Source organism: Atractosteus spatula, chromosome 11, assembly GCF_055471065.1.
Source record: "Atractosteus spatula isolate fAtrSpa1 chromosome 11, fAtrSpa1.hap1, whole genome shotgun sequence".
NCBI lineage: Eukaryota > Metazoa > Chordata > Actinopteri > Semionotiformes > Lepisosteidae > Atractosteus > Atractosteus spatula.
Genome location: NC_142716.1, coordinates 28,276,857 through 28,289,774, shown reverse-complemented (window position 1 = coordinate 28,289,774; position 12,918 = coordinate 28,276,857). Strand labels below are relative to the sequence as shown.

Sequence of the window (12,918 nt, the reverse complement as noted above, 5' to 3'; positions counted from 1 at the left end):
AGCTTAAAATGTTTAGGGAGAAATGGAATACTGGTGTGTATTTTTTTCTTTAAAGTACCAAGACCAGCTATATACTGTATGTTTATGTTCCAAAATTAATATCGTTTATGGCCTTCACACGCGTTACAGTATGCTCCTATTCTTTTTATGCTCAGCTACTAAGATTTCCCTTCAGTGGTAAAATTCAATATCTACAACGGGCACAGCAAAGACGTTTACTGTAAGTCTTTCTACAACAGACCAACGGACCACGAGTGCCCCTGTTGGTCAACCAATCACGTACTGCGGTGCCACGCGTCATCTTGCGTCACACTGAGCGACGCCACCTGCGGTACGTGTCTGTAACGCGCACTTTGAATGGCTGCATCTGTAGTTTTTAAAATTAGTCAAGCAATATGAAGCATCTCCTTTTACTTTTAAGTCCCTTAAATACATTGAGCACAGCTTTCTCACCACTTAAGATTACTTTTTGATACTATCCTTACACAAAGCAGAAACTTTCCGATGACATACGGTACAAGTGGAAAGATTACAGATTTTAATCGTCTTTAATTTTGTTACGTTATACGTTTTAGGAACGTTTCATCTAAACAAACACCACAAAACTATTCTCGATTGTATTTCTGAATGTTATGTTACACCTACAGTAGTTCACTGCTTTAAATACATCGAATTAAGAATGTTAGGTGTAGCACTTTAGATCTTTTTTTCTGAACCAGGGAAAATCTGATCATGTTTCTCTATAACAATAATAAAAAACTTTATTTTACATATCACCTTTAAAAGTGGCATCTCAAAGCAATACAGTAGATCGAAAAACAGTTAAAAGGGACCAAAGTAAATACCAGACAAACGCAAACGCGTTTTTAATAAAATGCTTTTATTCATTCAGCAGAGAGTGAGAGGGACATCCAGCAGAGAGAGACACACACACCGGATTCCATTGACAAAAAGTAATTGTTTTTTTTACATGTTTTGTTTGTGGACAGACTGTCCACAAACGTGAGACTGTCTTTCTCAGACTTACATCCCCGAATGTCCCCCGCCCCGGTCAACAATCCTAGGAAGGCTAGGTGCCTTTTGCCGAAGTCGGGAGACATTGGAGGCTTGCCACACCCGGACTGTTAAACCAACCCATTAGCATGTCAAAGCCCATTGAGGACCCGGGCGCAATAATTGTTTTGTCCCTTGATTTACTGATCTGCATTAATTATGGAAATCGAGTTCCTGCTCTGTGCAGACGACCTGGTCCCGCTGTCGCCCACAGAACAGAGGCTGCGCCAGAACCTGGCACTGCTGGAGCAGCACTGTCAGACCTGGGCGCCGACAGTCAATCTGGACAAGACCAGAGTTATGGTTTTCCAGAAAAAAAACCAGACCTCAGGGAAACAGGTACAAATTCACACTTAACAACACATTAACACCTAACAACGGGAGCAGGGACGAATTAGGCCAGTACCCACTATTGTTAAACATACAGAAAAGGATATTAAAGTATTGAATATTAGTATTGGCTTTAGTATTAGCCATACAGAACATTAAAGTGCCACTTTTCCATTCAGCGGGCGCCTGAGCCGCTGTGTCCTATCTTCTGACAGTCGCCATTTACTCTATCACACACACACACACACACACACACACACACACACACACACACACACACACACACACACACACACACACACACACACACACACACACACACACACACACAATAGAAGCAGGAAGCAGAAGCAGGGACCGTTGTAAGAAGGGAAGAAGGCGACTATTCATTGTTATCAAAAATGACTTAGAATCGATCATGTTGTGATATTTTGAAATATAAAAGTCAATTGATTGTCCATAATATCGCTATTCTATTTTTTCGAAGAAATGTTTGTTAAAAGAAAAATCCAGCACCAGCTGGATTTGAACACACAACCCATGAGTTGGTAGTCAGGCACGTAGACCAGTAGGCTACAAGGGAAGTCGCATGAAGAGAGAGGCGAAACAGCCCTACACAGCCCTGTCGCAGTACACGGATATAATCATATCGTTATTAAATTCTTTAGATACGCGATTCCATATTATATTCCCTTTTAAGCAAATTCTAAAAGTATGCTTGTTGACTCCGGTATCTCTTTAGTTAAAGACTTCGATGCTTAAAATGTTTAGGGAGAAATGGAATACTGGTGTGTATTTTTCTTTAAAGTACCAAGACCAGCCATATACTGTATGTTTATGTTCCAAAATTAATATCGTTTATGGCCTTCACACGCGTTACAGTATGCTCCTATTCTTTTTATGCTCAGCTACTAAGATTTCCCTTCAGTGGTAAAATTCAATATCTACAACGGGCACAGCAAAGACGTTTACTGTAAGTCTTTCTACGACAGACCAACGGACCACGAGGGCCCCTGTCGGTCAGCCAATCACATACTGCGGTGCCGCGTGTCATCTTGCGTCACAATGCGCGACGCCACCTGCAGTACGTGTCTGTAACGTGCACTTTGAATGGCTGCATCTGTACATTATAAAATGTTACTTACCTTTGCTGTGTCCAAAAGATGAAGGAGCAGGTTTAAATGACTTTGGAGGTTGATCGTTGTATAGAAGATACCCAAAGTCCACAGTCTTTTAGGAAGGAATATAAAAAATATCAATACAAAGTCTGTATTTGTATTGCACAAAAGGCTTTTGAATTATAAGAGAAGCCTGTGAAAATAAACAGATCGAAAAGACAATGTATATCCTGACCTCACTTTCTGGGAGATGACACAGATTATAAATAAAGGTTTCTTACCTTTTTATGAATGTAAGACAAAAAAGGCTGCAAAGTCTGCCCCACTGCACTCTTGGAGTCATTCACCAATTTCTTCCCATATACCCAGCCATTGGTATGGTCATCCATGTAGAGGTATCGCAGACCTCTTCCTTCATCGTGGTCTGGCAGCTTATACAGAATAAACCTGTATGATTCCAAAAACACATAAAAGAGTATTACATACTGTATACTGCTCTAGAACTGTGACACTGTACAATGTGTCCTGGGTGTTGGACAGACAGTGTTAACTGTTGTGATCACTAGAAAATAAAAAGGGCACTTAAACAATACTAGTGTCTGTTGCCAGTCTGTGGGTGCACTGGTGCTTCTGGGAGATGAACAGAACCTGTGGCAAGAGAAGATGGGTCAAGCAGCCTTGATCATTTCTAGGTGATGTAGTGGCCTACAAAGTGAAAATAGCTCTTGTTTTTAGGGGTCGCCCATGTTTGACATGAGCATTGTGGCAAGACTAGAATAATCTTATGCGATTAGAGCTCATTTTCTGCATTTTAAACCAGCAGAGCTCTGTAGAATTGAACTGCAGCAGTTGACAAAGAGTCAACAGTTGACTAAAAGAAGCGAGGCAAGGCAAGCATCTCACAAACATTACTCTCCTCAAGAATACATTCTGGTGAATCGTTTCAAAACGAACTATTGAAAGGAAAAAAAAACTTTAAAATCCAATAGTAATTTCTTTATGACAAAAAAAAATCATAGACAATGTACCCTGGATTTACAGATGCAGCCATTCAAAGTGCGCAGCACAGGCACGTACTGGGGATAATTGGCTACGTCATTGCGCATCGTGATGGGAGATGACGCAGAATACCGCGGTACGTGATTGGTTGACCGACAGGGGCACTCGTGGTGCGTTGGTCGGTCGTAGAAAGATTTAAATGTCTTTACTGTGCCCGTTTAAGTATTGAATATTTATATGGAATTTTACCACTGAAGGGAAATCTTAGTAGCTGAGCATAAAAAAGAATAGGAGCATACTGTAACGCGTGTGAAAGCCATAACCGATATTAATTTTGGAACATAAACATACAGTATATGGCTGGTCTCGGTACTTTAAAGAAAAAATACACACCAGTATTCCATTTCTCCCTAAACATTTTAAGCATCGAAGTCTTTAACCAACATGATACCGGAGTCAACAAGCATACTTTTAGAATTTGATTAAAATGGAATATAATATGGAATCGCGTATCTAAAGAAATTAATAACGATATAATTATATTCATGTACCGCAACACAAGAATAGTACATGCTGTACGATGTCTGTTGATAATGTTTCTGTAGGGCTTTTTCAACACTCCTCATGTGACCTTGCCAGTGGCGCTGTGGGTTAGGTTCCCGACTCACACATCACATGTTGGGTGTTTGAATCCAGCCAGAGCCATTACTTTTTTTTTTAACAAACATTTCTTTGAAAAAATAAAATAGGGTTAGTGTTAGGGTTACTGTCAAACTAAATCAACAATTGATTTAAGGACGATCTGTCAAAGTGCAATGAAATACAATATTGTTGTTGTTATTGTTGTTTTTATCCTGTAAAGCGTTTTGAGAAGCCACCTTTAAAGGCGCTATATAAAAGCGCTGATTCTTATGGAATGTGTTTTCTTTCTTCTTTTTTTCAGCATGGAATAAACCTATTACTTGATTCTTATGGATGCCCGGTTCCGCCGGGGATTAAAAAAAAAACCCCATGGAATCGCGTACAGTATCTAAGGAAATAGCAGTATAACCTTATTCATGCACAAATAGTGGCATATTACATTATTAAATTTGGGTGTCTCCTCTTGCCAGAAACCTATAAATTGCATTTTGAGTGCGGTTTTTGACTTTTTTTAAATTTTTTAAATTACAACCCATAAATAAAGCTGATACTGTTTAGACTTTTAATTATTTAAAACTGTATTACAGCAGCACAATGCACAATGCAAAGTAAATCGCTATCTTTGTCTTCTGTGTAATAATGTTCACCTCTCTGTCCAGCAAATTAACAATAGTAATAATAATGAACTTTATTGTATATGGCGCCTTTAAAGGTGGCTCCTCAAAGCGCTTTACAGGATAAAAACAATAACAACAATACTGTTAGGCTGGGCAAACAATTTTTTTAAAAAAAGACATACAAAATGAGATATAAAGATGTGTTCCGGCTTAGACATTAACGAAGAGCATAATGAAGGTCATAAAGGTCATAAACGATATTAATTTTGGAACATCAATATATTATGTAAACTGTATGTTGCTGTTATTGGTATTTTAAAGAAAAAATACTGTAAAATCCTGGGTTCGGTACAATGTTTCAGGCATTCATGTGAAGGACAACAGAGCTTTCACTGGCCGATTATCAAACTTTATTGATAAATCAAAAACAAAAACTATCCGACCAAACCAGAAAAAGAAAAAAAGAATAACGGACACAGCGCGAGCCTGCATTCTCTCCTCAGCCGTCCACACCACACTTTTCCCTGGGTCAGAGATTAAATAAAACTTCACTCGCACCAAACAAATGACCACACACTGAACACTGAACATGTTAACCCAAATATGTCTCACAATACTTTTATGGTACATTACTTTGCTAAAATGTATTTAAAAATAAAAACGATTACAAACACCAGCAGAGAGAGAGACACACACAGTTCTTCATTGTCAAAAAGTAATTGTTTTTTACTTTGTCAGCACCCAGACAAACGCAAACGCGTTATTAATGAAATGCTTTTATTCATTCTTAATCGAACTCACAAGTTGTCATCTGCTGTTGAAGCTCTGTGACACTAGACTCACACATGGCTAGACTTGACTATTTAACCATGAGATTATGTTTATGTTTATTAATCTTCCTTGTTATGCACTGAGAATGATAAGCACCCCAAACACAAGGGCGGCGTAGCGGTCGGCTCTGGCTTTCCCATCTATACCGATGCACTGCAAGTACAACCCCCCCTCCTTCTCTTGAGTGATGGGCAACAGTTGGATATCTGGGAGAATTGTTCGTTCCACTGGCGTCTGTGAATTCCGCTGTGTAAACGGTGCTTCCTGAGGGGAGATAGATGGCGGGGACAGCGTCAGCCAGGTCCTGGGCGGTGGTGAGCAGAGAAGCCAGATGGAGTGTCCTGAGGCGGTGTGTGCTCTGGGGGGGGCAGAGCTTCCGCCAGGCATTGCAACCTGCGCAGTGGGGGGAGGCACTCACCGGGAGACAGCTGCTCAAGCGTTTGACTGCAGGTACACACTGTCTCCGGCTTCTGCATCTTCAGGAGTGTCTCTAACCTCCCAATCCTCCCCTGTAATGCGTCGCACTGCTCCCGGTGCTGCCGAAAAGTCTCCATACAGGTGCTGCCTCTACAGGCTGGCACCCTTGAAAGCTGCACGTATGCGACTTCAATTAACACCAGTATTAAATGTATTACACTGTATTAATCAAGCCTTGTTTCCTTGATAATAGTTGATCTGTTCTTGCATATTGACATAGAACTTGAACCTTATTGCATGTACATGTACTGGTACAATGGAATCCTTACTTACAGAAAGTTAGGATAGTTATGATCGGGTGTGAATGAGGAATGTTGAATGGTATTGAATAGTTTGACTTTTGTGAAGGCAAATCCATGAGAATATTTTGTGCTCTAATCCTGCAATTAACATGATAAATCAAGTTAAAATAAGTTCCCAGATGCTTCCCTAATTAATCTACTGTTCTTATCATAGTTTACTACAGTAAGCAACACTAGATCATAACCTTGTCGTGTGGTTTGGTAAGCCTTCAAACTAATTTTCTTGAAACACATAATTACAATACACTGTATAATAGCAGAATAACAATAACATCTTTTAACTGGATTTGATTGCTTTCAGAGTTCTTTTATAAGGATTGTGCCTTTGTTTCTAAGGTTAACACTGTCCTTTCATTACAGAAATATCATGAGGTCCAAGCAAATAAACACACATGCACATATAAGTGACAAGTAATAGGTTTATTCCATGATGAAAAGAGAAAAGAGAAAACACAACGTTTCAGCTGTGAAGCCTTCTTCAGGTGTGCAGGTGTGCCTTCTTCTTTAGCACACCTGAAGAAGGCTTCACAGCCGAAATGTGTTTCTCTCTTCTCTTTTCAGCATGGAATAAACCTATTACTTGTTCCTTTGAAGACTACACATGCTGACGCAGCTACCCACCTGAACTACTTGCACATATAAGTGTTTGCAAGCCTGTATCTATATATTCCTGGTAATATGCTTCTATTAATGTAGTAAGAAAGCAATCAGAAGAACTGTTTATAAAGTATTCTTGGTAAAACTCATCAAATCATCTCACTTTTAAATAACTTTAAAAAGTTGCCTGATCACTTTCTTCTTGCCCCTCTTTTGATAAAGAGGTATTGTTGGTTTTTTTTAGGATAATGAAATCATTGTGAGAAAGATGTTTTAAAGAATTCTACAGGATATTTTAGCAAGTTAGCGAGATAACACTAGTAAGGACCCTGATAATTAGATACTAATTATTTTTGTTTGGAAGTGTATCTTAGCATTTCATAGAACAGCACAGCATGGCATAGAAAGTGATGCATTTGTATCACTATATTACGAATATTCTTTCAAAAACATAATCAATTTTTCTATATTAAACTATAATAAAAATTCTATAATAAAATCAGTATAAAATTAACACGGATTTATTGTTTATTAGATTTAATGTCTGCTAAAGACTTATAATTATTAATTATAAAAGACCATGTTATGGCAATTAGAATTTCGAAAGTAGTGGAGTATAAGTGGCTCAGCACTGGGAATACACGTTCTTTGATGGGCTGGAAAAGTCCTGTACATCACTGTGTAAGGTCAATAGGTGTATGACTGTGTAAGAGAGGTTGGACAAACCTGGGGTCAAAGGTCATGGGCGTGAGCAGAAATGTACAGATAAAATCGCCAATTCTAATTTGGGTGGGTATAAAATTACCACTACTACTACTACTACTACTAACCAGGCAGCACAGTAGTACAGTGGTTAGCATTGCTATCTTACAGCACTGGGGCCCTGGGCTTGATTTTGGACTCAGGATGCCATCTGTGAAGAAATTGTCTTTTCTCCCAGGGTTTCCTCTGGGTGCTCCAGTTTCCTCCCCCCGTCCAAAAATATACTGGTTGGCTGATTGGCTTCTGAGAAAAGATTAGCTCTAGTGTGAGCTTCAGTGTCTGTATCTGCCCTGCGATTAATTGACTTCCGGTCCAATGTGTCACCTTCCTTGTGCCCATTGCTTCCAGGGATACAAACATCAGTATCATCTTTATCATTGCCACTACTAAATTAAACACAATGTACCTCACAACTGGCAGCCCACTAAAGCTCAGCAGCTGTGAACCTGGTCAGTATCTGGATGGGAGATCTCCTGGGAAAGCTAAGGTTGCTGCTGGAAGAGGTGTAAGTGGGGCCAGCAGGGGGTGCTCACGCTGCAGTCTATGTGAGTCCTAATGCCCCAGTATAGTGACGGGGACACTATACTTTAAAAAGGCACTGTCCTTGGGATGAGACATAAAACCGAGGTCCTGACTCTCTGTGGTCATTGAAAATCCCAGGGCGTTTCTCGAAAAGAGTATAGGTGTTACCCCAGCATCCTGGCCAAATTTCCCATTGGCCCTTACCAGTCATGGCCTCCTAAGAATCCCCATCTTTGAATTGGCTTCATTACTCCGCTCTCCTCCCCACTAAATAGCTGGTGTGTGGTGAGTGTTCTGTGTACACTTTGGCTTCACATTGGTGGTGGTGGACGAGAGTCCCCAATACCTGGAAAGAGCTTTGAGTGGAGTGTCCAGAAAAGCACTATAAAAGTGTAAGGAATTATTATTATTATTATTGACCTTTTCAAAGTACTGTGTTAACGGTAATAACTTGCAATCCATCATCTACTGACTCTTCATAAATCGCTAACTGCTGTTCATTGCAAGTATGAATGAATAGAATGTGATCTGTTATCTCGGTCTGTTGTAATATCTCTTTGTGTGTCCACACAGGAGCCCTACACTTTGACCAGACTCAGGGTTTCTGGCTCAGTCACAGTGTCCCCCACTTCCCTCCATTCCCAGAAAGGGGGTACAGCTGGCCGTCCTCAGGGAAACTGAACGGCCGGAATGCGCTCTGTATCACTTACAAATCTACACAATTCCCTCAGATAGGTGCGCAACATCCACTATAAAGTCACTGGGGAGCCAGAGCCTATCCCAGCAAGCAAAGGGGAAAAGGCAGGATACACACTGGACAGGATGCCAGGACATCACAGTGCATACAGAGCCAAAAACACACAGTGCTTACCCAAGAGTCAATTTTCCCAAAAGCCAATTAACCCAACTAGTCTGTTGTTTTTGGACTGTGGGACCAAAAACTGGAGCACCCAGAGGAAACCCCTGCAAACACAGGGAGAACATACAAACTGCACATTTGTAGTTCACATCTGTAGGGCAGAAACACATGTTGCGCTTCTAAAACTGTCTTGCTACAAGGGCTTTCCAATCACTACCAGTAGCTCTTTTATGTTGTTCTGTTGTGATTGTTATTAAAACATAAAAAGTTCTGAAAGAACTTAATTGGAAAGCAAAGCACTGAAAACCATTTAGTAAGGGGAAATGTTTCATTATACAATGTGAAAATGGCAGTAAAATTAAATTCCAGACCGGTAAGAGCTTTTTTTTTACTTTTCACAGAGTGTTTCCTTTCTCTTTAAGCCAAGAAAGAGCCCTGTCTGGAGAGCCATTGTAGATGCTGTTAAATGCCTTATATTTCTACTTTGTTGACATACTTGAGGGTTGTCTTTTACAGACATCTACACTGGTTGGGCTGCTCAAGTTTTAAAGACTACTCTGTTGACGGAAACCTGGCAACGAAAAGAGCATGAACTGCCTTCGAACTGCTCCCTTCCTGAACACGTTTTAAATATCAGAAGAATTAAACTGCCGGGACCTGTGGAGTTCTGCTCTCACTTTGATCATGCCAAGTGGTGTGTATCCCAGAAGGATGGAGACCAGTGGATCTGCACTGGAGATCTAAACAGAGAGGACTGCCAGTAGTGGAAAAGTGGAGGACTTATTTGCTCACAAAACCCTGTTATCTACTACGCTTTCAGGGGGGCTGTGTCCTGGTTTGTTAGGTGCAGAGACATGTTTAAGCTGTAAGAGGGGGAATGTTTGACCCTGTTGTTGCAATTCAGTTACGCTGACTCTTTCTGTATCTATTTGTTGCAGATGCAGAGCAGTGTTAATTGCGCTCAGGTTTAGCAAATGCTGTTTGATATTTTGAAGCTAATGTTTGCTGAAAAGCAAGAAAAAAAGTTGCTCAAATGCAAATGTGCTTCTTTCCAGAACAACTAAAATGTATAGGTTTAAACATGGGTTGATGGCTAACACAAAAGAAACACCCAACGACTGCAATTATCAATCCATTCATCTATTATCAGAAAGCAGCTTTTTTCCTGTGAAGTGTAGTGGCAAAGCTCTTCATTTAAAATAAGAGGACACTGGTTGTAAATGTCAATCAGAATTATGTTGCGCAAATGTTTTTTCTTTATAGGTTTGGTTGGGTTACCACCAGCAGTTCTGTGAAATCTTTCCTCATTTTGTGCTTTTGTCTTCTGTTGTGCGAATCCCATCTACAGCCAATAAATGATGGTGCTCGCAGCTCTGAATATATTAAGATTAGTGGAATTCCTGGTCTACCAGCACTCTTTTGTTGTGTGCATCTAATCTATAATCAATAAGTTAAGATAACAGCATATTATTTGCTGAGGTACGCAGATATTCCTGACTTCCATTGTTGGTGGAGCTGGGTCATATTTGCCTGGGAAAAAATGTGCACAACATGATTTCTTCTAAAAAAAACGTTTCTACTAGCATCTTGTGCTGTGTTCCTCAAATGTCTTATTTTTCCTGTTGGCACTGTTTTTCTTCCCGTTTTCTTCTACCACCTTACAGTGCGCTCACAAATTATTGTCACCCTTAATGAAGAACAAAAAACCCCATATAAAATAAACAGCACAGATAATGACTTATATTTTATATACCCCAAAACTGGGTAAACTAGTGAAAAACATTGATTTTGTTTTCTCTCAAACATTTCTTAGTTGATTTTTAAATGGTGTGTTTAGGATCACTGTCATGCTGGGAGGTCCACCAGAGACCAAATCATGCTGTAGCTTTCTGGCATAGGCAGCCAGATTTTTGCCCAGAATATCCTGATATTTAGTAGAGATCATGATACCTTTGTCCTTAACAAGGGCCCCAGTGGCATCACAACCACCCCACAACATCAATGTTCCACCCCCATATTTCACAGTGAATATACGTTTTTTTGTGTGAGTATGCATCCCTCTCCAACGCCAAACGTACTGGTGGTGTGAGTGGCCACACACTTCAATTTTGGTCTCACCTGACCATAGCACCGGGTTCTAGTCAAAGTCCCAATGGATTTGGCAAACTCCAGACACTTCAGTTTGTTTCTTGTTATCAATTCCTTCTGGCAACCCTTCCAAATAGCTTTTTGGCATGGATGTACCATCTAATTATTGATTTAGAGACTCAAGGACTCCAAGATGCAACCAGACTCTGCAGTTCTCCAGCTGTGACCCTTGGTTTCTTTACCATTTGTGAAGATTAATACTAATTTGTCTCTTAATTTGTCACTTCTTTGCCTTTCCCCATGGTGGTGGATGGCCAAAGTTTTTATTATGTGTGTTTACCTCTTTTTATACCCTGGTGAAACAGCAAGTCCAGAAAATGTTCCTTTTGACTGAGTTATATTTAAAAAAGCAGAACTTCATTTCAGATTTTATTTAGTTCAGTTTTCTTAAAGAAAAGTGGGGGATCTAATAATTTTGACATTAATGTTCCTGGAAAAAACATGTATTACTCATTTTAAATATTTGTTTTGAAATAATTCCCATTGTCTGGGCATAAGATAGACTCATTATCTGTGCTGTGTATTTTATACAGCTTATTTTGTTTAACTTTATCAAGGGTGCCAATAATTCTTGAGCCCACTGTACCTGCTTAGATAAATAGAATCACTATTACACACCAAGAAAAACACTCAAAACACTAACTTCTGTTCTTGGAAGTATAGTGTTCAGTCCAATTTTAATGCATCACTGATATTTGAAGAAAGTGAAAACCGCTTTGCACTGTTTGGAGATGATTGCCAAGATCATCCAGGTGGATGCTGCACATTGGTGGTGGCGGAGGGGAGTCCCCATTACCTGTAAAGTGCAATATACTGTAAGTGTAAGCAATTAATTATTGAGCTTAATTTTGTGGGTCTGTCTAAACAAAATTCCAAGTAGGATCAGATTTCAAATATTGGTCTGACAAAGTGTAAACCCAGAAAAAACTCCCCTTATGCAAAACTGGGTGAAGGGACTTATACCTTGATCACAGCTGCTTCCTCAATGTGCGGTTTTAAACTTCCAATTTTGATAAAGTTCTAGCCCAGGAATGTTAAAAGGTTACAAGCGAGAGAAAGATATTCTGCCCATCTTTTCTGTTTGGTTGATAACTATTGATAAAAGATTCTTTGTAACACTCCTGTGATTTGGATTGCACAGCATGTCTTTTCCATCACAGACTTCAATTTCATTCTCTCCCCCCATGTTGAATGTGAAGTACTGTAGCTGCCCGAGTCCAAATTCTCAGTTCTTTTCAGGATTTTGAATACTCAAGTCTCCACATCTTCAATCCTCCAGCCAAAAGTGATAAAGTTGTTTTAACCTCTCAGTTTACAACACAATACTGTACCTTTCAATGTGGGAGTTATTCCGGTTTCTCTTCCTTAGACTGTTTCCAATGTCAATTATTGTAATGATCTTCTAATATAAGGACTCCTACATTTTATCTTTAGCTTTTAGACATGCTCATTTCTAATATACAATGAAGTCATTGTTCTCTGTATTAAAAAACAATATGAATACAAGCTAATAAAAGGAAGACTGAAATAGCGGTTTGAGACAAGCCAGCCTCTTCAGACCTCATTAGGCCCCAGCATATGGACAAGCCACAACAGAAAGGAAATACTGCAGAAAAAATTTAAGTCACAAGCTGCCCCACCACCAACAACAACAACAAAAT

At 39.7% G+C, this 12,918-nt stretch overlaps 1 protein-coding gene across 1 annotated transcript in view; it reads right to left on the bottom strand.

Annotated features, from left to right (window-relative positions):
* Positions 1 to 12,918, bottom strand: part of LOC148823794 (deoxyribonuclease-2-alpha-like) — a 101,169-nt gene that overhangs the window by 15,285 nt on the left and 72,966 nt on the right. Inside the window, exons 2-3 of the mRNA XM_088928090.1 lie at positions 2,783 to 2,948; positions 2,529 to 2,613 (exon numbers count right to left, since the gene is read on the bottom strand). Of these exons, the coding sequence (XP_088784216.1) occupies positions 2,529 to 2,613; positions 2,783 to 2,948 (251 nt within the window). The remainder of the gene's footprint in view (positions 1 to 2,528; positions 2,614 to 2,782; positions 2,949 to 12,918) is intronic.